Source organism: the organism of the source record quoted next, unplaced genomic scaffold, assembly GCF_019419815.1.
Source record: "Pyrus x bretschneideri cultivar Hongxiangsu unplaced genomic scaffold, Pyrus_bretschneideri_v1 Contig11, whole genome shotgun sequence".
Lineage (NCBI taxonomy): Eukaryota > Viridiplantae > Streptophyta > Magnoliopsida > Rosales > Rosaceae > Pyrus > Pyrus x bretschneideri.
In genome coordinates, this window is record NW_025999402.1 from 569,512 (window position 1) to 596,264 (window position 26,753).

Here is a 26,753-nt window from a genome sequence, read left to right on the forward strand (position 1 = left end):
ATATATCTTCTAAGTTTTCCTTCTAGGCTCGTCATGAACATGTCTTTGGGCTTTTTCGTTGCCTTGGATCCATTGCTGGTTGTGGGTTTCTCTACGCTTTATAATGGATCATTGAAAAAGGACCTTGTGCTAACATTTATATAAGGATAAACTGTTAATTTAGTTCCTAAATTATTATACTAGTGAAACTTAGGTTTTTAAACTATTTTTTTTTCAGAAAAATTATCCTTAAATTATAAAAATCTGTCAATTACATCCCTAATATTACATTCGTGATAGAATTAAAAGCACACCACAAAGTAGCACACAAAGGTCCTATTGATTTTCCTTAATAACAGTAAGATTTGTCAATTGTAGCATATGAAAATAAGGGTCTTTCTCGCAGAAGATTGTTTTATCTAACTACTTAAAATGTCACAAAAACTGGGATGTTGTCCCTACTGACCAGACATCGAAAAATAATTATTAGACTGACTTACACTTATTTAAAGTTTACGAAATTTTATATGCAAATACTAGACACACAGAGCTACACTCACACAAATTTTTGGAGTTGATTTTCTATTTAAATTAAATCGAACAAAAACAGGACAAAAACAGATTTTAAGTATTTCGCAAATTAAGAAAAACGAGTTAGGGGAATTGCTATCCACTGCCAAATAATCATGCAAACATGTTATATTTCATTCAAATTCCTTCTATTTCTGGATGAATATGCTCAAGTTAGCTCAATGTTAGAACTCAACCTATTACTCTTTCTTATGTAGTATGTTAAAAGAATGACGTTTTCAACTTAACTTAGTCTCTAGCATGCAATCTAGAATGTCGTGTTCATAGATTTAACAAGTAGAAATCATTAAGAATGAAAAGAGTTTGAGTCATCACAAGGCATCGTAAGTACTGGCGTTGTCTTACTTATCCTAGAAATTGGTTCACATGTTAATCGCAATTAACAAGTACTACTAGAACATATGTAGGTCCTCATTTGACAAGGGTAGGCAGACACACATATTCATAGCATTAGAATCCTAGATATGCTTACTAAGTATGCATCCAGTTGAAAACACATAAAGAATTCATCAATGAGACAAGTAGTGAACCAATTTTCATCCAATCATAAAAGTAATTCAAACAAAATGTCATAACAAACTTGCAATCATATTCGGGGCTTCAAACAGCCCCTAACTACTAAAAATTTAGTTATACGATCCTTAAGTTAAAACAAAAGATAGACATGAGTTTGAGAAAATAGAACCGAAAGAAATCGACTGAGGCTTCCTTTTTCCTTCCTTCCCCAACACTACTTTTAAAACAATTCTTGCTGCATCATTTTCTTATCCTTAACTCACCCACTAATAGCCATTTAGTGATGACAATAAGTGAGAGGAAATGTAAAACAATTGTAACTCCTTGGGTAGCCTTTATGCCAATTACTCCCTCTTAATCCTCATCTTTAATTCCATTTCCTCTGATATTTGAATAGGTTTCAGCTGGTTTGTTCTTGATTGCGTCAGTTTTGGCTGCTAGATTTATTGGATTTATTGCTTTCAATGTTTTCTTGTCAGTTACAAACTACTTAGCCTCTTGGGAACCTTTCAGTGTTAAAACAGCCATAACTTCTTCTAGAAAAATGATATTAACAATCGGCGAAATGCTCCAGAAAATAGACATCCGTAGCTTTCCAAGAATATAAGGCTCATTCTCTAATTCATTCTGAGCTGTCCAAAATTTGCTTCCAAATTCAGCTGACCTGCACAGGCAGTTTTGACGAATTTGTTACTTAAAATTTCACTTGTGTTATTTTTCTTTTCTTTGCTTGACAAATCCTACAAAACACAAAAATAAAGTAAATAACTCAAAAATATAAGAAACTAACTAAGAAAAGATAAGTGAATTTGATATAAAATATATACAAATATGAGCTTATCAATTCGAAGCTACTATGTTCAATTTTCCGTCAATTTAAGTCACGTTATTTGCATGTGATACACATTGAAAGGTAGATTGATAGTTTTTCATAAATAAATAGTGTATGAAGTTAACTTTGGAGGGTAATTGGTAATTTTTCATAAGAAATAGTGTAAGTTAACTTTGGAGGGTAGAAGTTAGATTCGCAACCTATATGAAATGTTAAGGGCTTATTGGCGAGAAAATGACGGTATTACACTCTAAAGTGTGTCAAGTAACTTAAGTTGACGAAAAATTGGATAAAATAGCTTTTAATATAATAGCAGGGATGAAATTAGAAAATTTAAATGAATTTCGGGACTTATTTTATCAAAAAAATAATTCAAGGACCTAATTTTCACTGAGATGATAGTTCAAGGACTAAATCAGCACTTCACCCTATATATAAAATACCTGCAACATATATTAGTCAACATAAATAAGTTAGCACAATTAACTTGTGATGGAAGTAAAAGATAAAAATTAAGATACGGATTGAGAGCAAGAGAAACAACATTTAATTCTCATATTTATTCTTAAAACTGAGTAAAGATATATATATATATATATATATATATATACACATATATATTATTATATATCTAAAGGGCAAGTGAATGGGCAACAAGGGATGGTAGATATGAATAAACTATCAAACCAAACAATGTGGTCAACATTATTATATTAGAGAAAGATCGTATTACATTGTAATCCTAAATTGAATAGGTTCTATACCTCTTCTGATTAGCCTAGGTAGCCATGACATACTGCTAGGTGTCACTCATGGTTTGTGGAAGCCCTAAAGGTGTATAATCACTAAGGGGAGAATTGAAAGTAAGTTTCAATTCACAATCGATTTGAATGGTTCTAATCGCCCACTGCCTCGCTAAAAGGAACCTAATGGATCGTACATCGAGGAAGGTAGAGATTGAAGAAACAACGGAGATGAGTAAGGATAATTAAATGGCTTAATTATTTATGGCTAGGATTAATTAATATGTATATTAATCAAACGAATATGTTCATTATAGACCTCCAGTTAGTTTTGGGTTGTAAGGCCCAATGAGATTTGAATGTCAAGCCCATTAACTCAAGTTGTATAACAACTTGAAACACAAAGGGCCTCAAAGCCCAAAGAACCCAATATGGCCGGCCATAAGAGTGAGGGTCGTAAACTTGGCTTAATTGCAAGTTTGCCACTCCATTGTGAGGTGGTATAAAGGCAACTTTATAGCTATTTCATCTTTAGGGTTTCTTTTGGAGAAAAATATGAGAACACAAGCTCTCATTTTCTCTCTAGTAGGCCGGCCACCTTGGAGAAATTACTAGCATCTATTTCATCTGAGGTCACTCATCTCTTCATCAATGCTCTCCTTGGTGTGGAGACTTAGATGTTCTTTATTTTGGGAACTTGGAGAATCCATTCTACCATCCTCCTCCAAGAAATCCATGGAGCTAAGAAGAAAGGAATGAAGGCCCTCTCTCTTGGGTGATTAGCCTTTGCTAAGCAAAGATGTGCTTCAAATGTATAACGTTTCTCAACTCACTTTGTTTTAAGTTGAGTCTTGGTTCACCATAACTACTAGGCCTTGAATTTCATGGGCAAAACTTTGTTTTTGAGTGCATACAAGCATGATTCCGCCTTTTAATTGTTAATTGCATGCATAGATGTTGCTCAAATGAACTAGTTTTCTCAACTATTTCCTTCAAAGATAACATTTATCACAAGTTAATATAAAGATAATGAAAATAAGCAGATATGATAATCAATGAACGGGCCTAAACTAACAAAGTCGACGAATCGCAGTAGTGACTTACAAAACTGGACTTATATCAAGGTTACTCTTAAAAAGGGGACGAACATGAAGATGGGGAGGAGACAGAGAGGGTTTTCCTCTTCTTTCTTGGGCCGAACTTGGTTCGAGAATTTTTTTTTATTTTTTTATTTTTTGTTTCTGAGTTGTAGGGTAAGGGAAAAGGGGAAGAAGAGAAGAGGGGAAGAGAGAGAGTGCGCGTTGGGTTGGGGGGGGACGAAGTGGGTTGGGTTTGGGTTTTTTTTTTTTTTTTTTCTTTCTTTTCTTTTCTCGCCTTCTTCTTCTTTCTTCCGCAGGAGGGGGGTTGGGTTTAATTTTTCTTCTTTTTCTTCCTTCTTCTGGTTGCGTTTGGGTTTTTTTTTTTTTTCTCCTCCTCCTCTCTTCCTCGTTTTTCGCCTCCTTCGTTCTTCTTCGTCTTCCTGCGGGCGGCCCGGGAGGGGGGTTTGAGTTGGATGGGTTTTCTTCTTCCTCTGCCTCCTCCCTCTCTTCTTCTTCTTCTTCTTCTTCTTCTTCTTCTTCTTCTTCTTCTTCTTCTTCTGGGTTTTTTTATTTTTTATATTTTTAGGAAGGGATGACTAAGGTTTTTTTTAAAATTTTTTTTACTTTTATTTATTATTTTAATATTTAAAAAATATTAAATATTTTTTTTAGTTTTTAATAATATTTTAATAGAAAGTGGGCTCCGAATCAAGCCACGTCAGCACTTAACAGAAAAACTGACGGAGGTCTGACATTGTCACAAATTCGTAAGATGAGATATGATATTGTCAATTTTAAAAGATAAGGTATGAAAGTGTCGTTACACTAATAGTTGAGGTAGTTTTTTGTACTTTACCCAAGAAATTAAAAGATTAGATAAAGACAAAAAAAAATCATTTAACATAATCTTATGTAGCAACAAACAGTTTCTTCCATTCCCACTAACCAATTGACAATTCTCATACTTCAAGCTGTGATTCTTATGAGTTGCAAAGCAATGAAAGTACACAGATCAAAGAAATTAAAATTGGATAAAGACAAAAAATCATTTAACATAAATATTATGCAGCAACAGTTTCTGCCATTTCCCCTAACCACTTGCCAATTCTCATACTTCAAGCTGTAATAATTTTCTGTAACACATCTTCCATATGGAGGAACTGGTTGCTCATAATTCATATATGTATACAGGTTGGCTTGGATTTTCTAGCTGAGATCTCAAATCGGAGTTTGTCTACAATGAATCAGCTCTTAGCATATACCAGGACCCTTGGCCGGTAAATCATTAGTCATTGAATCTTTACTTTTTGGTTAAGATTTGAACTATCACGAAATATAGTAAATCATAATCTGACTGTTGAATTCTTATAAATTTTGACACATGTTCTATTAAACCAAAATTCGTAATTGTTGAATCCTTAAATCTTTAGTTAAGAATCGAACGGTCATGAATCTCGATCCACATCATGACCACTCACTAGAATTTTCGCCAAATCGGCCTGACTCGCGGGTGTCCAATATGTCTTTGTCTGCATGCATGCAATTACATGAATTTCATAAAAAATAAAAAAATGTAGGCCCCACATCTTATGGGAACTTGGTCGAGTAGCCACATTTAAATCATGAGAGGGTGTTGGGAGTCTGCCTCCTACCAGTAGCAGATAAATCTTGTAAACTTGTCAGCATATCCAAAGAGATAAGGCATCATAAGAGGATATGTCTTTCTGTAGACAGTGACTCACTTCATGGGGTGTCCTTATATTATTAATTTCTCGGCTGCCAGAAGCACTACATCCAGATCTTTCCTGCACTTGCTCAGCAACCAAACAGACTTTCGAGTTAATCACTCACTCAAAAAACTTTTAGTTGTTGAAATTTCTCTCTCTTTCACTAGTTTTGTTCGATTGAGAGCTTGAAGAAGAAGAAGAAGAAGAAGCAGTTATGGAGTCTGCTGCTATGGTCTCTGCAGCTTCTTTTCATGATCTGGAGTCTTCTCATGATCTGGAGAAGCCACTCCTTGTCGATAATTCTCGAACCGGAAAGAACCATGCCCGAGATGTTCATATTCTCAGCTCTGCCTTCTTGCTCATCTTTCTTGCTTTTGGTGCCACTCAGAATCTAGAGAGCACTCTCATCACTGTGAGTTGGGTTTTTATGTTTTTCCCTATTTTCTCTATTTTTCGAGAGATTATTTTGAGGGTGGTAGCGATTTTGACACTCAACTCTTTTAGTTATTTACACTCCAAACTGAATACTTATGATTTTTTCAGCACTCCCAGAAGTAGTTCTGGGGATAAAGATTGAGTGCTAGAAGCACTAGACTATTTTATTGAGAGCATGTTTTGAAGGAAAACAAAAATTGTAATTTGATGATTTAGTTTTATTTAATTACAGAGAAAATTAAACGTGATTAGCTCTTCAACAGTAATATGATTGTGACATGCAACACTAATAGTATTAGGAAAATATGAATCTTGAGTTAGAAGTTATTTTATGGTTTTGATCAACTTGATTCTGATGGTTTTGGAACTTTTGAATTTGGCAATCAGGAGAAGAATTTGGGTACCACATCGCTTGGAATTTTGTATTTATCTTTCGCATTTTTCTCTTTGGTGGCGTCCTCGGTTGTTCGACGTTTGGGTTCAAAGAACTCCTTGATTCTTGGGACTACTGGCTATTGGTTGTTCATAGCTGCACATTTGAAACCAACTTGGTAGCTACTTTACTAATCCACTAAATAACTAGCAACTGAATTCTAAGTCTAAAGTAAAAAAATCCTGACTGATGCGCAAAGAACGTGGCTCTTTAACTGCAAATCACAGCATTACACATATATGACATATGCTCTTTGCGAGGCATTGAAATTGCGAAAGTAAAAGTTTATGCAAATATGTTAAACTGTGATTTGTCTGCATGAAGGAGCTAAGTATAAGAAAGTCTTTAGTTTTGTTGCATATGCTTTAACTTTGAACTATTTCTTTGTAGGTACATAATGGTTCCGGTTTCTTTGTACCTTGGGTTTGCCTCTTCAATAATATGGGTCGAGCAGGTACGAGATCTCATATTTGCTTCAACTGCAAGTCTTAAGTGTTTAGTGACAAAAGCTAGAATTTAATTTCTGAACTTATTGTGGATCCATCAGGGAACATATCTAACTGCAGCAGCGCGTAGTCATGCCCGAGACAATGGCTTACATGAAGCAACAGTTATTGGCAACTTCAATGGAGAATTTTGGGGAATGTTTGCCTGTCGACAGGTGAATCTGTTCGGTCCTCCTAATGAATTTGTGCTATAATTTTCTATCAAATTTATCCTGTCATTTTGTCTTATGATGTTTGCTGTGAACTTTGCAGTTCGTTGGAAATCTTTTACCACTCTTCTTGCTAAAAAGTGGAACAGTGCGTGCCATCCTTTTGTACACATTGCTTGTTCAATTTTGCGTTTAGAATTCATGGTTGTTTGGATATATGATGTGCATTGATTTTGTTTCCCTTTTGATCACTGCAGGACGGAAATGCAGGCGACATAACTTTGTTGTTCACTGTGTTTCTCTGCAGTATGACCTTAGGAACCATACTGATGTGCTTCCTAAGCAAACGGGATGACGAAGTAGAGCACCCCCACGGTTCTTCTCTCAACTTACTTGCTACTCTGTCATCTTCGTCAACGTCGCTCATCCCTCCTTTGTTTGATATACGGATGCTATTGATCATCCCCCTTATGGCTTATACAGGATTACAACAAGCATTTGTATGGTAATTACTTGACCAATTATAGCCGCTATACCGTCTTGCAGCCAAACAAAAATCACTTATTTTCTTTTTCTCATCGCTCTTTTGCTTGTCTAGTATTAAGATTTGCACAATTATTCTAATTTCAGGGCTGAATTCACCAAGTACATCGTTAAACCATTGCTCGGTGTGTCTGGTGTGGGCGGTGCAATGGCTGTTTATGGGGCGTTTGATGCAATAGTAAGTATATATGCACAAGTATTTCTTTAACCCTTGATAAAAGTTTTTTTCTAGACTTGTGATCTCACATTTGGGTGCCGCTCACGTTAGTGTTCACTCACTGCTGGTCGACTTACCTCGGGTCTCAAGTCCATCACTCTTATCGTCACAGGCGGAGCTTTAGTTCAGGCCGTTATATTCATCTGGCTGCTTCTATTTTACAGGTTACTTGGCAGTTTTTATTGCAATTCTGGTCTCCAATCTGAAGTGAATGCCTTCTTGTCTCTAGTTCCTTATTTTACCTTTGTTATGATCACGCAGCCCGTCAAGCGGACTACATGGCACCATGAATCTTCTTATAATGGCAGCTCTGTTGGGCATCGGGGATGGAGTTTTCAACACACAGCTCAGTGCTTTGATTGGAATATTCATCAAACACGATACGGTATGACAAATCTCCAATTTTCCCTTCCTTTATAAGTTTTGTTTATCCATCGACTTCAGAACCACTTGCATTGACAAACCGAATCTGTTTGGTTTTTCGGGGACATGCAGGAAGGAGCATTTGCACAGCTCAAGGTGTGGCAGTGTGGCGGCGTTGCACTCATCTTCTTCATCAGTCCATACATCTCATTACAGGCAATGCTGGTGCTTATGCTCTCTGCAATCTGCCTCGCATACGCCTCCTTTCTATTTCTGCATCGTCGAGGAGACAAATCAATCTCGCTTTGTTAAGTTCAGGTTCAGGTTCATGATATGTGCACATGAAACATTAAATCATTTTCAAGAGAAAAAAAGAAGTTGTCATAGTCATACAAGTTGATATGTTTTGTTACTCTCTCTAAATCCATATCATCCAGTTCGTAATTTTGTTTCTGAAACTAATGAAAAATGACCGTTATGCTGTCACAAAACAATACCGCATCTAATACATCACTCAAATTGGGTTCAAATATACTTGAAGGACAGACTTCTAGCTTCTTTTTTTCTACATTTGAAAGGATCAAATTGAACTGAATCCTTTCCAATCTGTGTTTGTTTATCTCAATTTGCACTTTTATACTCTTTATAATTTGGTGTTTAGCTGGCAATTAAATTGAAAAAAAATAACTCTGTCTTAATCGTTGGTTAATCTTAATGTGGCAAAATGTGAAATGACCAAAAAGTTCTTTGGACATGCCTTGCCTTCTAACATATATATATTTTTTAACAAATGATATCATCGTAATTAAGGGGGCGAGTTTAGTCTCTCGCTTGAGCTAGAATAATATGGTTTAAATTCATTTTTAACGAGAATCGAATATAAATCTCTCAATTATAAATGAAAATGAATAACAATATATTGTAATACTAAATGACCTAACATGACCCAACATATTGACACATTAATATGAATATAAGGTCGGTAGTTGTCATTATACTCCAATTAATTATACTAAAGTCAATGTCAATAGACTATTAATGGGTTCCATTTTACAGAAATTAATGGACTGATGGACGTAGGATGACTATTTTGGAATATGTTACCGACAATATTTTAGTTTGTTTTTCAAAATTTTGATTTTGATTGCAACCTAAGGCCAAACCACAAGCCTACAAGTGTAAATTTCAAAGAAAAAATAAAAAAGTAGGAAAAAGAAAAGAGTTGCAATTATATGGTTGTTGGTAATAATAACGATTTAGTTGGCAAACTGCAGGACGGCGATTGTCGTTTCGTCAGATATTTCTTTCGATTGATTCAAAGACCTCCCTTTACCGCTTGATTCCCGACAAAAACCCAAAATTCAGAATCCTCTCAATTTTCTTGCTGCATTTTCTCACCAACCAAACGGTATTTTAGAGTTTTTGAGCTATAAGTAATCCCAATTGAAAGTCAAATCTCTCGGTTTGTTCGCCAGCTTTCGATTTTCTCTGCCGGCAGAAACCCTCTTCCTTTTGGCCTCGCTCTGTTGGACTCTTTCACTCATGTCTAGTGTTTTATAGCGATTCTTTGAGAAGCTGTACAGAGAAAGAAGAACTCGAAAAGCTATGGACTCTGCCGGTTTTCCCGACGAAGAGACGCCGCTGGTGGTGGATAATTCGCCGATTCAGAGCCGGAGGAGGCATACCAGAGATGTGCATATTCTCAGCTGTGCCTTTTTGCTGATTTTTCTGGCTTATGGGGCCGCCCAGAATCTAGAGACAAGTGTCAACACTGTGAGTATAAAGTTGGAAACTTGAATCGAAAAGAAATGATTTTCCGTTCATAATTTGATGATACTTCAGCACTGTGAATTTAAAATTGAGTTTGAAGATGTAAAATCTGTTTGGGATTGCTTCTGAATAAGCCAAAAGTGCTTTCTAACAATCAGAAGACACTTCTGACAACTTTCAGCGGAAGAATTAAATATGCTTTTGGGTCGTAGAAGTACCTCTTCTAGATGTAGTAAAAGCACTTCTAGATAAGCAATTTTGAGCTGAAGTGATTCCTATAGAAGCAATCCCGACGAGCGCGTAAATTCGACTTGATTTTGATTATTTGTTTGGGTCTGTGAATTTGGTTTTCAGGAGGATGATTTGGGGACAATTTCACTTGGGATTTTGTATTTGTCTTTCACATTTTTCTCTATGGTGGCGTCTCCGGTGGTTCGAGCATTGGGATCAAAGAATGCTTTGATTCTTGGGACTACTGGCTATTGGTTGTTCATAGCTGCAAACTTGATACCCTCTTGGTAGCTACTTGTATCCATACTTCCCCACATAAATTTGTTCACAATGCATTCCCCACATAAATTTGTTCACAATGCATATGCTTTAGGATTTGAAGTATTTCAATGTAGGTATACTATGGTTCCGGCTTCTTTGTACATGGGATTTGCTGCTTCGATAATATGGGTTGGGCAGGTAGAAATTAAACCCATATGTATTTGTTTCAAGTCTCGTTTTAGTGTTTGGTGGGAATTCTGACCATAATGTGGGTCTATCAGGGGACATATCTTACTTCTACCGCACGTAGTCATGCCAAAGATTATAACTTACATGAAGGAACAGTCATTGGCCACTTCAATGGAGAATTTTGGGGAATGTTTGCCATTCACCAGGTGAATTTGTGTTACATTATTAATAATGTCTTTGTTGGTTGTTTTGGCTTATAATCTTTACTCTTAACTTTTGCAGTTTGTGGGAAATCTTATATCACTCGCCGTGCTAACAGATGGAACAGTATGTGACTCCTGCCAATTCTTGTAGAGGACTTGTGTTTGTTGTGACAATTCCGTTGATTTTGTTCACTCATTAGACCCCACAAGTCTGATGGCCTAGTATATAAAAGAACTGTCATTTTGGAATCCTCTTAAATCAAATTGCATTTTTTGGTTACAAAACTTGATACTAATTTAACAAGTACAGCAATGTTATAGATGTGCAAGCATGGCTGAGGTTTCTTACTTCATCTTGATTTTCTCAGTCACGGAGGAATTTTAGGGAGTCCTGCACATACACTAATCTTAGATTTTGATTTAGAATTTATTAGTGTTTTGAAATTACGCGCATTGAATTATTTTTCTTCCCATCACCGCAGGGGGGAAGTACTAATAGCACAACCTTATTGTTCAGTGTGTTTCTCATCAGTATGACTTTGGGTACCATATTGATGTGCTTCTTACATAAAAGGGATGGTAAAGCAGAGGAGAACACCCAGGATTCTTCTCCCAGCTTCTATGCTTCTGTGTTGTCTTTGTCAAAGGCAATTGTCTCTCCTCTGTATGATGTAAGGATGTTATTGATCATCCCCCTAATGGCGTATTCAGGATTGCAACAAGCATTTGTGTGGTAATTACGTGACCAACTCTTACTGCCTACTTTCTTGTATCCGAAACACTATCACTTGTTTTAGGCTTCCATTGCTTCTTTTACTTTTTCGGTTCTTGAACATTGCACAATTGTTCTAATGTTAGGGCCGAATACACCAAGTATATTGTTACTCCAACACTCGGTGTGCCTGGCGTGGGTGGTGCAATGGCAGTTTATGGAGCATTTGATGCAATCGTAAGCATACTGGCATAAGTAGTTTGAATCATTTATCCAACGCAGTTTATACCATTAGTTAGTTCAGGTGGAGATTGCATTCAAAATCAACACTTTTAACCTATTCATATACTTTAATGGAGTTTTTATGTATGCTCAATATCTGGTGTTTATTTTGGGCGGAACATATACAGTGTTCACTGGCTGCTGGTCGACTTACCTCCGGTCTCAAGTCCATTACTATTATAATTTCCGGTGGAGTCCTCCTTCAGGCTATAATATTCCTGTGGATTCTTCTAGGATACAGGTTAGTTGTATATACATGTAGCGTGCTACACTTTTGTAGAGTTGAAATTTTTATGGTAAAATCTAATTTGAACCTTTGGCCGAAAAATTAAATCTCTAATTTGAAGCTATTGGTAATATGCAATTTCTCGTCACGATGCAGCGCGGAGAGTGGTGTCCTCGGAATTGTCTACCCTCTTATAATGGCAGCTGTATTGGGTGTTGGTGATGGAGTCTTGAACACACAGCTCAGTGCTTTGCTTGCGATATTCTTCAAGAACGACACGGTATTGACTACACATTTCCCTAATTTTGCCCCCTAATGCTTTACGTGTATCGATCTATACTGAGTGTGTTGTTTTTGGGAATAGGAAGGAGCATTTGCGCAGCTCAAGGTCTGGCAGAGTGCTTCGATTGCAGTCGTCTTCTTTATCAGTTCATACATCTCATTGCAGGCAATGCTGATCGTTATGCTTGCCGCTGTTGCAATCTCATATGCTGCCTTTGTTTGTCTCTCGCTTCGAGAGAAAGCGTCCCAGTCTTCAAGTTCTTAAGGTGTAAACATGAAAATTGAAATCATCCTTGAGAAAAAATCGTGTATAGGTATATGTTATGTTTGCTACATTCTCCAAATCCATCCGCAAGGAAATCTGTTGTTTGTAACATGTTCATCTACTTCAATAGAAATTAAAGGCTAGTGTTCAAAGTTCTAAGATCATTCAGAATTTGAATCCCTTTTCTAGTAGGATTAGGTTACGGTGGCTATAAATACCCTAGTTTCGGTTGTAGTGTTCACATTCGGTTGCATATTAAAGCAGAAATGAAGGTGGTAGCTGTGTACTTGTTGGCCGTGTTGGGAGGCAAGACCGTCCCATCTGCTGAACATCTTAAGGACATCCTTGGCTCTGTCGGAGCTGAGGCTGATGATGGCAGGATTTAGGTTCTTCTTTCGGAAGTCGAGGATAAGGACATGAGAGAGCTGATTGCTTCTGGGCGGGAAAAGATGGCCTCTGTACCGTCTGGTGGTGGTGGTAGTGTTGCAGTTGCTGCAACCGGAGGCGGCGGCAGTGGTGCCACAGCGCCTGCTGCTGCTGAGGCAAAGAAAGAAGAGAGGGTGGAGGAAGAGGAGTCCGATGAGGACATGGACTTGTAGAGTATTAGGGTGCATACGTCCCGGAAGAACAGCTTTTCTTTTCTGAGTGAAATGGTAGTATGTTTTGGAATTGTGGTGGATTTGAATCTTGTGTGCTATTAATTTCAAAAACTCTTAAAGTTTCTGAAAACATTAAAACCAAGTGATTGAGCTAAGAAGCACCTGTAGACAGAAGCACGACAACAACAACAACGGCACAAACAATAGAGAAATGAAAACTGGTATCGGAAAAATATGAATGAATTTCTGAGAGATTGAATATAAACATGAAATTTGAAAAATTGAGCCAAATATTGTGTAACGTTTTTTCTTTAATTTTTCGAGCCCACTAACTTTCCTAATTGACAATTTATCCAAATGTAGGCCTGAAATAATTTTTATTTTTCATGACACCTCTGTGTTTATTGTACATGCCTTTTATGCAGATTCCGCATTTGCTATAAAATGGCCTTTCTATTCTCTACAATTGTGTGCAATTCTCTCCCGTTCTATTGTTCCCGCGTATCTACAATACAATTACAAAGCTTACTCCATCTAGAGCTTCTGCTCCAGCAGAATCCACCCCATCAACTTCCTTAACCGGGCAAGGGTTTGATTCTCTATCGACTAGGGTTAGCCTAGTACTAGCCCTCCAGTTGATATGGAACCAAACCCTATTGCATTTGGAGATATTGATGGGGTGTGTGCTGTAGAAGCAAAAATGTTTGAGTGGAGAGGAATTAACATTGATGATGACGACTTATTCAATGGCCTAGGCTATTAATTGAAAAAAAATTATATTTTACAGAAAACTGTCTAGTGTTATAAATAAGCAAAAGTGAGAGAGAGAACCTTTGCTAGGAGTTGAAGTGGAACACGATTAGAGTATCACACTGCCTTATTATTTGTACTTGTTTAGGAAATGGAAAATGGATACAAAATAAAAGGAGTGAAAAAAAACTTGTATGACTTCTTTCTGCTATTATTTGCACTTTGCTGCTCGCAAGGGAAAAAGTGGAGTTGGCTTTTTTCGGTCTGTATTTGGGGTCTCAAAGTTATCCCTTCATGTGGAAAAGTTCACCAGCAAAACATATACAAACTTACACAACCATAAACCAAGAGTTGATGTAGCAAAAATAGTGAAAACTATCTCATTCTATGCAAATGGCTTCAGTTAATAGTGAAGACTCGCATGACAACCATTCTTACTACATCTAGCATTTTATGTGTCTAGGCGAATTTAAAACACCGTACAGTTTTTTTGTACAATCATCTTTTCTATATGAAGAATGATGATACATATATATATGCGCTCCAACAGACAACGTGGATAATCACTTAATATTATGATCCAATAGTATTCATCTTCACATATAAGTGAGAGGTCTTAGGTTCGATTCTCGCCAAAGGCGAATTTGAACTGCAATAGGCAACAAAAAATTTAATATAGATAATATAATTTGTTTAAAACAGGCAACAAAAAATAAACTAAGATGGTAACAAACAACCTTCGCAAAGCTGACGGCATGCGAATGTTAGTGGCTTCACAGAGACACTGTCTGATGCTATCATCATCTTCTAGCAAACCTCGTTGTTCCACTGCCTTCTTAAATGTTGGTTGTACAATGTCATTGACTGTTCTTAAATTCTCAAATGATGTTGGTCCTCTAACATGATTAAGAAGGATGCGTAAGTAGAATTTTTCACCCTCATTCGGCGAGACTGCATATATCCGGCCAATAACTTTATGGTTATTCATCCTCTCACTCCAGAGTTTATCTCTTTGACTCCATTTGAACCGTTCCAGGAATTCCCGGTATAAGTATTGTCGTGCTTCCGGGCAAGTGGTATTCTTGGTAAAAAACTCTGTCAGCATAGTCATCGAGTTAGTGTCATCTGCCAAAATATCTGCTACTCTTTGGTGAGGGTAAAAATGAATAGTTTGTCCTTTAGGAAGATGAATTTGTAATCGTTCCACCGATGGATAAAGTCGATTAGTTACAAATTTGAATATTCTCCATAAAGCTTCAGGTGCACAAACCCATCTTGCATCAACAAGCTGCTTTATTTCATCTTGAATAGGTTCATGATGGACTTCAAAAGCTACTCAGTCGGGACCTTTGTAAACATATTTGTACAGATACTTAACACTCTTAATGTTGCAAACATTAATATGACAATCATATCTGAGGAGTAGCCATGAGTTATACGGAATGACCCACCGATTATCCACCATTATACGTGCATTATGATCTAATGGGATTGGATCATGATTGTCTCTTCTACGATAGACTGGATAAGAATCATTTCCTTGAACTGTAGTTAGTGCAAATGGCTTAGGATAATTTCGTTTACAGCTACCACGTTTCATACAGGGTGACCGTGAATTGTGTATTCCACATGGACCATGTATCATATGCCTTAAGATGGCACCATACAATTCAGGCTCTTCATTTGGATTTGGTATTTCAGCCCGTACCACCTAATCATAATCATCTGGACTATTAAGCTTATCATTTTCTTCTAACATGAGAAGCATGTGAACATGGGGGAGACCGCGCTTTTGAAACTCAATGACATATACATATGCAAGAACTTTGCCTAAAACACCTTTTTTTATAACATCATTCTTCAACTCTTCAAATTTTGCACGAAAAACCCTTGTAAGCAAATCTGGTCGATCTTGTGGTGTTTGGCCAGGTAGTAGCTCATCACTTATTTCTTCCCAAGTTGGATTACATGTCATTGTTAGGAAAATATCTGGTCTTCCATATTTTTGAACCAAAGTCATTGCATCTTGATACCTTTGATACATGTCTCGGGGACTACCAACAAAAGATGATGGTAATATAGTCCTACGACGACCGACGTCTCCTGTATTTGTTTTGTTATAGGTCGTTAATAAGTCTAAATATGTTTGTTTTGTTTCAACCCTTTAATAAGTCTCATTTAATGTGACAGAACATGAACTTAAAGAATATATGTTTTATTATAAACTGATTAGCTTCATACCTGCATTATTTTGTCCTGCAATTAATGAGTCTTGCAGTCCTCGATAAAATTCAGATCGAATTGTGTGTTGATTATTACGCATCCATCTAAGCTTTTGTGATTCGATCTTGACGTAGTTATCAACTACATATTGTTGCAATAGGCGGCCACCACGAAGTAGAAGCGATTCGTCGTGTTGACGGATCTAAAATGATAAAATTCATTGTTCAACACAATATAAGTTTTAAAAATTAATATTGTATTCATAGAGATGAAGGTCTTAGGTTACCTGAAGAAGATACGAATAATAGTCACAACATGTCACTTTTCTGCTGTTGTTATTTCGAGTATTCACATCCCATCCATATGTTCCATAAGGTAACAGCAATGGATATTGTAAAGGGTCATAGTAGCCGACACAGTCTTTGATACTCTTAAGTTGACCATCTGTAGTTTGCACAACAATATCTCGACCTCTAATGTTTTCTGATCCAATGAGATAGTTTTCACTATTTTTGCTACATCAACTCTTGGTTTATGGTTGTGTAAGTTTGTATATGTTTTGCTGGTGAACTTTTCCACATAAAGGGATAACTTTGAGACCCCAAATACAGACCGAAAAAAGCCAACTCCTCTTTTTCCCTTGTGAGCAACAAAGTGCAAATAATAGCAGAAAGAGTCATACAAGTTTTTTTTCACTCCTTTTATTCTACAATCATTTCATAAACTGTCAGTTTCATCAAAAGTCTGGTACCAAGTAACCAAGTGCAATACAATCGAATGTAATACTCGGATAAACAAAAGAAAGACCAACGTCCCTCCACCAACTACCCATTACAAAATATGCATAAAAAAATAGATGATGATCAAAGATCGAAGCAACAAATGAGAAAATTTTCGAGCAGTGCAACCATGTAAATGAAGAAGGAAAAAGATAAAAGTACCGAAAATGCAGACTAAATGAACAAAATTGATGTACAGAATATGGGCAAAAGAGATAAAAATAAAAAATGCATAAGTAACTTAAAAACTGCACATAAAAAGAAAACTTCACCTGCTGCTGTTAGGTATTCCTCCCATTTGCAGATCCGATTGAGGTAATTTTCCGAAGCTTACCCTATGTGAATCACCGGCACCCAAGAGAAAGCAAACAATGAGCAGGAAAATAAACTTATTGGCAGAGAGAACATAAAAATGAAATTTTCTACTAAATTAATTAAAATAACCTAATGTGCAGGAAAATAAACTCATTGGCAGAAAGAACATAAAAATGAATATCTCTAATAAATTAATTAAAATAAACTAATATGTAGGAGGAACATAAATAACAAAGAAATACAAACCAATAATATTAAGATTGACAGGAGCAAAAAGATTGAGAGTTAAGCATGACATAGGTTCTGAATTGAATTGGTGATGGTAAAAATGGAAAATCAAGACATCAATACCGGCTCGAATTTTCCAGAGCTTCCACTTTGTAGTCCCAGTCCTTATTCACAAATTTGCCAGGAACAAAGAAAATGAAAAGAGAGAAAAATCAAAACTGGATTGGTGGTGTAAAACGTAAGTACGTGAGCAAGTTGCAATTTTTTTTGGGTGCCCTCTCCCTTTCCGCTTGATAGAAAGAAACAATAGGGATGCACAAAACAAACAAAAGAAAGCAGTACTCTGTAACGCAAAGCAAAACCTAAAATTTAAAAGAAAAAACCCAAAACCACTGCTCCCTTTTTGTATTGAAAATTCATTTGCTCTTCTCTTGAAAGCTTTTAGTCGAGTTTATGAGGCCATGTTGTTGAAATTTTGTACCCACTTTTTGCTGGCGGTTTATTTCCTCTCTATAACTGTTCCGCTTTGTTTGCAAAGGCAGAGACGTAGAGGAAATACTGATGTGGGAGTGGGAAGTTATAGGGGAAAAAGCAATGCTATGACAAATTTAAATTCTGCAGTTAATGTTTTTACCTTTCTATCCCTCATCAAAATTCTGTATAATTTATTGCATGACTTAAGTTTTTTTTGTTTCAAGGGCTTTTGTGTCCAGTTTTTATTATATATTTTTGTATATTATCTGTCTCCAAAAATAGAGGAGTTTGATCAGCACGTTCCTTTTTATTATATGTTTTTTTTAAATAAAACAAATTTAAATTTTTGACAAAATTGCCCTTGCATTTTTTTACGTATCAAATTTGATCAGTTTCAGATTTTTTTGTTTGGAGGTGTTTTAGTCCAAAAATTTTTGGTGAAGCCTTAAGCCACAAAGTAGCCTTCTGACTTTCTAATATTAGAGATTAGAGATAAATAAACAAAAACAAAAAATCAAAAAACAAAAAATAAACTAATCGCCGTCGTCGTCTTCGTCCTCGCACCCAGCAACCAAACAGATTGATGAATTCCCCAAACCCATATTCTGTCTCCTTGACTTCAGCCGGCAGTTTTTGGTACCAATCAGTGATTTGCTGCTTTGCTTCATCACCTCCATAACCTTTTCAAAAACTAGATTGCTTCGACTAACATAGAAGACACAACTACAAAAACCATCTTCTTCTCCAAACACTACGACCACGACTACCCTTCTCCAATCGCTCTGCCATCCAGAGAAAATCCATGGCCGACCGCGGAGCGCATACGGCACCAACAATCAAGTCAGCCAATAAAATTAGCTAAGTCGAGAGAAGAAGAAGAAGAAGCAAAGCAGCGGCTACGCCGCCCGAGAAGCCGGAGCTACGCGATTGCTGCGGCAATGGATGCTTCCGGTGTGTGTGGAATGCGTATTCTGATAAGGAGGAAGCGTAGGAAATTAACATAAAGTAAAGGGACAATTGCAGGAAATTAAGAGGCATAGTTAAACTAAGATTTTAAAAGATTTATTTTAAAAGTGATAGATTTGATAGGATTTAAGAGGATTAGAGACTTCTACAAAATTCATATGAATTTTTTAAAGAATTTGAATGGATTGTGGTGGATTGTGATGGAATGATTTGAAATACTAGGAGGTGAGGTTTGATTCTTTTTAGTCTTAGTTGCTTTCAAATCCCACAAAATCCACAACTTATTGAAATCCTCCAAAATCTTAATTTTTTTAATACACTTATATTTGGATGAATTTTAAAATCCTTTAAAATATTTTAATTGATTACACCTAAATTTTAAAGAATTCTAAAATCTTTTAATTGACTACACTTATATTTGAATGGATTTTAAAATTCTTTGAAATCTTTTAATAGATTACCCTAACAAAGAAGGAAAGGGGGGATTGCAGGAAAGTGAAGAGTAAGGGAAAGAGGCAACTATGTTCATTCATTCATCCACCCCTTACAAGGCTGCTGCTTACATGCTTATGTTCAACTTAAAAGGAAATCTATCTTGAATTGTGCAGCATCCCTTTGCGAAGCTGGAGAGATTGAAATTCGTGTGCTCTAGCTTTCCGGCGAGAAAGGATGGAGTCGAGTTTTTTCTTTTTCTTCTTTTTATTTAAATTAAAAATTAAATTTTAATCCACATGTCATCAAAATATTGGAGCTTGGGGGATTCATAAGGTGCCACATCAGCACACTAGTAGAATTGTTTAATGGAATTCAAACACAATGACAACATTGATTTGCATTACTTATTTTCAAAACGACGTTGATTAATTTTCAAATTCATGAATAGAATAAGTAAATTTCAAAAACTATTTATCATAAAAATCCAATAGAAAAACCCACCAAAACAAATATGAGAGGAGTCAACTGAGTGTTGTCATATCCCATCTTTCTCCCACCTAAACCCCAGAATTTACAAAGTCGTTCAACCCCTTCTCTCTCTCCCTCTCTCACTTTTGACTCTTGAGTTTCTTTTTTGACTCTTTGACCCCACAATCACGTACATTTAAATTCCCAACCTCACCCTTATTCGCAAAACCTCAACCAACAAAATGCTCCGTTCACTCTTCACCTCCACCCTCACGCGCCTCTCCTCTCGCTGGCCAGTGCTAATCTACGCCGCCTCGTGGACCACAGTCCTCATTCTGACAGTGGCCGTGGCCTCCTTCTCGCCCGAGGTTGCTTTCGTGTCCGCCATTTCGTCGACGTCTGAATTCTCCCGCGTCTGCGGCTCAGAAGGGTCGATCAGGATTCCATCGGACGTGCCGGGAGACGTCCTGTGCCTGCCGGCTCACCTGTTCAGCAAGTCCGCCATCGATTTCATCGTGCCTCCTGTTTTCGCGGCGGCCGTGGTGGCTGCGTCGGCTTACCTGGTTAGAGCCGTGGGCTTGTGGGAGGCCGATGAGGTCCCTTGAGTTGGGCCTGTTGGGCTTCGACTTACAAGTTTAGGTGTTTACTCTTTATTTTTTTGTTACAAGGTTTCGATTTATTTTTTGCTACAATTTTCATCATGTTTACTTGCACGGAATGAAAAGTCAAAGATTGAAGAAAAATGATAAGTTTAATCAACTTAATTCTTGATTTTTCATGCATTGAACTATGCAATTTGTAATGTGATGTGGAGCTCTCATATTTTTTACAAGAGCTAGTAATTCTAGGGTAAGTTAGAGTAATTTTGTGCTTGTGTCTTTGAAAACGTATGAGAAGTCAAAAATCAAAATGATTCAATTACAGGATGAAAAATTAACTAGATAAGCAATATCATGTTACAATTTGATAAAATCAAATCATAAAACACCAACTAATTTTAAATCTAGTAATTCTTTTATTTCAATGTCGGAAAACTCTCACATCCGAATTATAAATTAGGAGTGCTGCCCGGACTTCATATTCTCACCCATCAATAAATGTTGAAAATGAAAATGCTCTTTCCTCACCCCACCTAGATTCCTAAAATACCTTGATATATTTTTCGAAACAAAAAAAAAAAAAAAATGAAGAAAAACTCAAAGAATCTTGCACCCGTATCCACCTACCCGTCGCGGCAACGACAAACACCCCCTCCTATCCTAAGTTCGGCACCGGACCATGAACAGCCAACAAGGATGGATTGAAATTCTCTCACCATTGTCTCTATATTTGTCTTCCCCTCTTCTCTCTTGCATCCATACTGGTTGTTATCAAGAACAATTGTCCTCACATGGTCTTGTCCTCACATGGTCTCCTTCTTCCGGTTGCTCTCTAGTGACTGCGCCGTCGAAATCAAGGTAATTGGCACGAAAAGTTTTAAGTCCGGAATAATTGGCGGGAGGAATTTGGTGCACGATTGCAGTTTTACTTGAGCGATTGGACATTTCTTAGTGCCATTGAGTGTTCTTTGGTCTCTTTGCCAACAAACATGGTTAGGTGGGTGCTAGCGGGTGACGTTAAGAATTCTCATTTATCACTTTTTAAATTTAGAACCTTGTATTTTTTTAGGTCTTCATGGTTATTTTGTACGAGGTTAAATTTGTCAATAAAATTTTCGTATTAAAGTGAGTAGGAAATAAGACAATGAGTACGTATAACACCACTCTAAAATTTCAAAAGAATGGAATTGAGTTCACTCTTTTTGACCTCTTATATATATATATATATATTTTTTTTTAAATTTTTTATTTCTGACTATTAAATTGAATAAATCTAATAAAAACAACAAACATGATTAATAAAATATGCAAGTAGAAAAATTTGTTTATCATTTTCATATATTTTATACTTCATTCCTACTTTTGATTTTCTTTTAGGCACTTTTAGATTTGGTCCCAAAGTTTCACCAAGGTTCCAATTTGGTGCAAAAGGAACAAAAGTTGCTTTGTGCTAATAAGGATGAGCAGTCTCTTATTTTAATCCAAGAGACAAGGAGTTCACTCCAAAGCAAAATTTCAATTTAAACTAACATTAAAACTAAATAATTATGACAATCACTATGACCCTAATGGCACCTATATTATCCAACAAACGGCTTATTCCTTATGGGAAATAACATTCAAACAATTAATATGACAAAACGACTGTATTTCAAATTAATCACTTAATAATATGTAGACTTTAACATTTCGATGGTATGTAAGTTTCTCTCAAGCCTTTGCATATAATAATGTTGTCGCAGATTTAACACAGGATGCTTCCTAGATTCAGATTTTGGAAGCTCCATCAATCAACTTGTTGCTGAAGTCACAAAGCTTTTTAGCCAAGTTTTCATCACCAGCATCTTTGCTGGGTTTCGTCTCATTGCAGTCGACATAGTATTTTCCGCTTATACCTTTCAACTTTGGGTGCAGTGCCACGTACAATGTTGTGGCTGCTCCCTTGAAAAAATAAAACAATAACATAACTAGCCAGTTAATAACAGTTTAACCCCTCTGTTAAAACGAGGAATTGAAATATAATTAGTGAGACTAATCACCTGAGGTACATTCTTCCACATGCAAAAGGTGAACATCTTAAAAGCCTCTGGAAAAGAAAGACGATCCAATTATGTAAAGTAATACAATAACACACGTTATAACTTAAATGAATCGATACGAATACTGCAGATCATATCATGCAGTGTATTGAACACGTAAGATAATCGCTCTTATATTAATTATGAATGTGGGGAGAGTGTAACATAACATACTCATCAAAAGAGGACTATGCCTCATGAGACGTGTCGTGATCAATCCTGGGTGGACAGAGTTGACTGTAATGCTCACCCCTTCTTCCTGCACACAGAAGGGTAAAACAGTATACCATTTAGGACCGGAAACTTCACTTTTTATACTTTCTTAATAAGGTTGATTGAGTTTACCAAAAGGAAAAAAAAAAAAAAAAAAAAAAAAAACACAAAACAAAAAAAACAAAAAGGTTGATTCCCATAAAATGAAGAATTATAATTGGATCATTCATTTTTACATGGCTATGTGAATATTTCACCGTACAAATATCGTGATTTGAATTGATTGTTTTCTTTATCATCTTTTAAAGATCATCTTTAAAAAAATTTAGTTGATTTGAATACAGTTTAATCATCCATATATGTCGAACAAATCGACGGTTATGGTAACAAATAATATCCTCGTGATCAACCATCAACTTGTTTAATTCATGTGGATGACTAAACGGTATCCAAATATAATGAAATTTTATATAAATAAAATAAAGAGAATGAATAATTTCAAATTTCAAAATTTCAATATACTTTTTGGTGTCATAGACTATCTCTAACCGGAAGGGTTAAATATAGCCTCCTTAATAATTTATTAGTTTTAAGTTTACACTTTAAATTTATTTGTTAATTTGACTTTTAAATGTTTTCAGATCTACCTGTTGAATTTGAATCAATTATTGTAACTTAGGAGTTGGGCCTCAAAAAATAGGCTAAGAGCGGGGCTACATTCGGCTTGGCAGATGCTTCTTTGGCTAAATAATGGTCTGGTGAGCTCTATAGAATTATAGCTTAGGTCATTTTTTGACTTTTGAACCTTTAATCCTCTCCATCGAAGATGGCTTAGTTTTGTATCTCCAAGCCCCACTACATCTGCCTCCAGAGTCTTGTAGGGATGATATATGTTTATTGTGAGTGTGAGTCCTATGGGGCACAAGTTACCAACTTTTGAGGTCAGAGATTAATGAAGTGTCAAAACATCCCTTCTTTTGGATTACAAGGAGTAGATTGAGCATTAAATAGATTGTCGTTCTTACATAAGATGCTTTATCGTTATAAAAAAAAAAAAAACGATACCAAACGTGATGAGCGATTTTAGTAAAGAATGAAAATCTAAATGCCTCGTGATTTAATTGGTATATGACGCACATGTGTAACAATGGTCGGGGAATTTTATGGAAATTAGGATGTAAAAGGGGGTAATGCACAGCATATAGGTAAAAGGTGATCACCTGCAATCGACGAGAGAGCTCATTGGCATGCAGTATGTTTGCTAATTTGGACTGGCCGTATGCATTTAACGTGGAGTAACTGAAGGGACACATAAAGAACAGTGAGCTAGAGCTAGCTGCTTATAAACTATCAAACCATGGAAAGAAATGGATTACTCAAATCATTACTTACCTATCTGGATCATTGATCCTGTCGAATCGAATCCCGCTTTCGTAAGTGCTTGTATGAGCAATTGATGACAAATTCACAATTCTGGCTTCTACACCAGTAGTTTTAGCTGTAGTCTTCATTTTTTCAAGCAGAAGGTTTGTTAACAGAAAATGACCTGTAAAATAGGTAAATATAATTAACTAGATTGCACTCAGTGGAATAAAATACTTGCAACCCCAGTACTTTAGTAAAACACTAGGCACCAAATGAATTTGACAGCTAACTACCAAGTGGAATATGATAAGTGCCTAGCAGAGCGGTTTGTTGTCCCGATTAATTTTGTAGTGTGCCGAGAAAACGGTCTGATACACTAAGTGTTATAACACAATAAGTTGAAATTTTTTTTCAAGTTTCTAACCAATTGTATTATTACACTTGGTGTAACGGTATACTGAAAAGTCTATATGTTTTCCCATTCAAGATGGGCCCCACAGTGAAATTTGATAGATCATGACAACAAAGAGGAGATAGTAGAAAATTACCAAGATGATTGGTTGCAAATTGTATCTCTATTCCATCTTCTGAAAGCTGGAAGGGGCAGAACATAACACCAGCATTGTTTCTGCAACATATATAAAACCAATCGATATAAATATGTAAAACTGAACAACTGAAAAATGGTGATCAAATTTTTAGGAAAAATGGAAAGAATTTATCACATTAAGAGGTTGAGAGGGAGATCGAGAGCGTTGAAACTATCGACGAATGCTCTAACAGACTTGATAGAGGAGAGGTCAAGTTTCAGAATATCGATTCGAGCAGTTTGATTGTCTTTAAGAATAAGCTGTTTAGCTTCGTTTGCAGCCTCAAGGTTTCTGGTGGCGATGATGACATGAGCTCCGCGGAGTGCCAACACCCTTGCAGTCTCCAACCCAATCCCACTAGCCCCTCCTGCAGTTTACAAAACAGGGCCAGCAAAGTTTAATTCAAACCAGAACATAGTTAATCCAAGAAATAAGATATTGGCCAAGTTTCTAGTTAATTAGCTGCGCAAAATTTACATTCAAAAGCAGTGTAGTACAGCTTGATACCGCTTTTGATTTCATGTTTATTTGTGTACGAAGAAAGTTGAGGTTACACACCAAATAAATTAGGAAATCAGGTGACATGTAGCACGTGTCAGCAAATCTAACTCTGATACTATGAAAGTATATTTAAAGGTTCCACCCAAATTGCCACTAAGTACTACGGTTTGATGATATTCCTCTTCATTTGGAAGTGAGAGGTCTTAGGTTCGAATTTCATAGATGGCGAATTCAATACTAAATTAGGTTGCTCATTGTGTGACTTTGCCAAACTTCCCTTCTCAGGATAGTCCAAATTCTTATAAGCTTACGCAAAGCTTAGCTTTCAAAAGTGGGACAAGTCAAATCCTCACATCCATATCTATAATATTGTTCATAGTAAAACCCAGCAAAGTGTTCCAATGAATGACAGAGCCATTTATTTGTTTATAGTCATAGTTAGATTATACACACGATTTTTTTTAAAGAAGATTACGATATTTCCTTTATTGATAACTAGCATATACGCACACATAAAATGTGTGAGAAATTTTTTTTATTTTTATTTTTGTTTTTGAAATAGAAGGAGAGAGGAAGAGAGTGATAGAATATGTGGGAGTTGGAGGTTGTTTTTTTTTATTTTTTTTTATTTTATTTAAAATAGAGATATATTAGGAGTACATGTAGGTGAGATTTTGAAAAAAAAATAGCAAAATTTGATTGTGTGAAATTACATTTATGTCTCATATTTCTTATTCATGTTCTGTTTTAATTAGAGAGTTAAACAGATAATTTCATAGAATTTTGGTTAACAATAAATGTTTTATTAATTAGTAGAGATTAATCAATCCCAACAAAACCAACCATATCTGTCCTCCTGCAGATTGGTAGCCTGAATGAGCCCCACAATTGAAAGGAAAAAAAAAACCAAAAGTAGAAGAAAAATTAACACCTCAAAAGAAAATTTTATGGTGCTTCCGAATATTTTGTATTATGTTCTTTTAAAACCATTAGATCAAAATCATTGTATTTTCGACAAAAATTTAATGGTTAATACTCCGGACCATTAAAAATCCCTATAAATGACAAGAAAAACAAAATAAAAAAAATATGGAAATGGAACTGACCAGTAACAATGGCGGTGACGTTGGATGCATCAACTCCTTCAGTAACCTGCTCAGCAGTGGAAGCTGATCCAAATCCACTTGGCCCTCGCTTTCCCGTCACCAATGCAAAGAAACCCATCTCCCAAAAATCTCACAAAATTAACCAACCAACCAATAACAAAACTCCAGAGAAGCTCAGAGTTCTTTTATTTTTTTTCCTTCTCCTTTCTGTCAAAAGCACAAGAACATGTGAGGGACGATTTGAGTTATTGAAGGTCTTTCTTGCTTTATATATAGCAATTTGGAATCACGGAATTGAAAATTTTTAGAGGGTAAAGACAACGATGCAGAACCAAAGCAAACAAAAATACATTAGATGTCATTATGGCGGGTTGAGTGTTGGTATTTAATAACAAAAATTTAAGATTTTCTAAACTCAATTTTTTTATTAACTCTCTAAAATTAGTTAACAAAACCGCCAATTGTTTATATGGCACAAACGAGACCCATTGTTGTTTCACACACCTCAACAACAATTGGTGTTATTTGTT

The 26,753-nt window shown here is 36.1% G+C and overlaps 4 protein-coding genes and 1 pseudogene across 5 annotated transcripts; 4 read left to right on the forward strand and 1 right to left on the reverse strand.

Moving 5' to 3' along the window:
- Positions 1–5,470: 5,470 nt before the first annotated feature.
- LOC103963594 (UNC93-like protein 3) lies at positions 5,471–9,522 on the forward strand. 2 transcript variants are annotated; one of them, XM_048573510.1, is made up of 11 exons: positions 5,471–5,879; positions 6,290–6,453; positions 6,726–6,789; positions 6,883–6,996; positions 7,094–7,138; positions 7,248–7,495; positions 7,621–7,711; positions 7,802–7,914; positions 8,012–8,135; positions 8,246–8,431; positions 9,388–9,522. In XM_048573510.1, the coding sequence occupies exons 1-10, from the start codon at positions 5,682–5,684 to the stop codon at positions 8,423–8,425; spliced, it is 1,341 nt and encodes a 446-aa protein (XP_048429467.1). In that variant the 5' UTR covers positions 5,471–5,681; the 3' UTR covers positions 8,426–8,431; positions 9,388–9,522. The 2 variants fall into 2 exon arrangements, with proteins under 2 accessions (XP_048429467.1, XP_048429465.1); XM_048573508.1 differs by lacking the exon at positions 9,388–9,522 and having other exon boundaries at positions 5,472–5,879; positions 8,246–9,011.
- Positions 9,523–9,607: 85 nt separating this feature from the next.
- On the forward strand, positions 9,608–12,698 carry LOC125472286 (UNC93-like protein 3). Its single transcript, XM_048573514.1, has 10 exons — positions 9,608–9,886; positions 10,238–10,401; positions 10,510–10,573; positions 10,657–10,770; positions 10,847–10,891; positions 11,250–11,500; positions 11,626–11,716; positions 11,890–12,002; positions 12,144–12,267; positions 12,352–12,698. Exons 1-10 carry the CDS (start codon positions 9,719–9,721, stop codon positions 12,532–12,534), a joined length of 1,317 nt encoding a protein of 438 aa, XP_048429471.1. The 5' UTR covers positions 9,608–9,718; the 3' UTR covers positions 12,535–12,698.
- A 102-nt stretch (positions 12,699–12,800) lies between these two features.
- LOC125472295 lies at positions 12,801–13,418 on the forward strand (annotated as a pseudogene).
- A 6,478-nt stretch (positions 13,419–19,896) lies between these two features.
- LOC125472292 lies at positions 19,897–20,542 on the forward strand. Its single transcript, XM_048573526.1, has one exon. The coding sequence runs from the start codon at positions 20,014–20,016 to the stop codon at positions 20,374–20,376; it is 363 nt and encodes a 120-aa protein (XP_048429483.1). The 5' UTR covers positions 19,897–20,013; the 3' UTR covers positions 20,377–20,542.
- Positions 20,543–21,858: 1,316 nt separating this feature from the next.
- On the reverse strand, positions 21,859–26,450 carry LOC125472288 (short-chain dehydrogenase TIC 32 B, chloroplastic-like). The gene is made up of 8 exons (XM_048573520.1): positions 26,224–26,450; positions 24,752–24,983; positions 24,575–24,654; positions 24,054–24,207; positions 23,882–23,960; positions 22,623–22,707; positions 22,410–22,456; positions 21,859–22,311 (listed from the first exon to the last, which is right to left on the reverse strand). The coding sequence occupies exons 1-8, from the start codon at positions 26,339–26,341 to the stop codon at positions 22,138–22,140; spliced, it is 969 nt and encodes a 322-aa protein (XP_048429477.1). The 5' UTR covers positions 26,342–26,450; the 3' UTR covers positions 21,859–22,137.
- Positions 26,451–26,753: the final 303 nt, after the last annotated feature.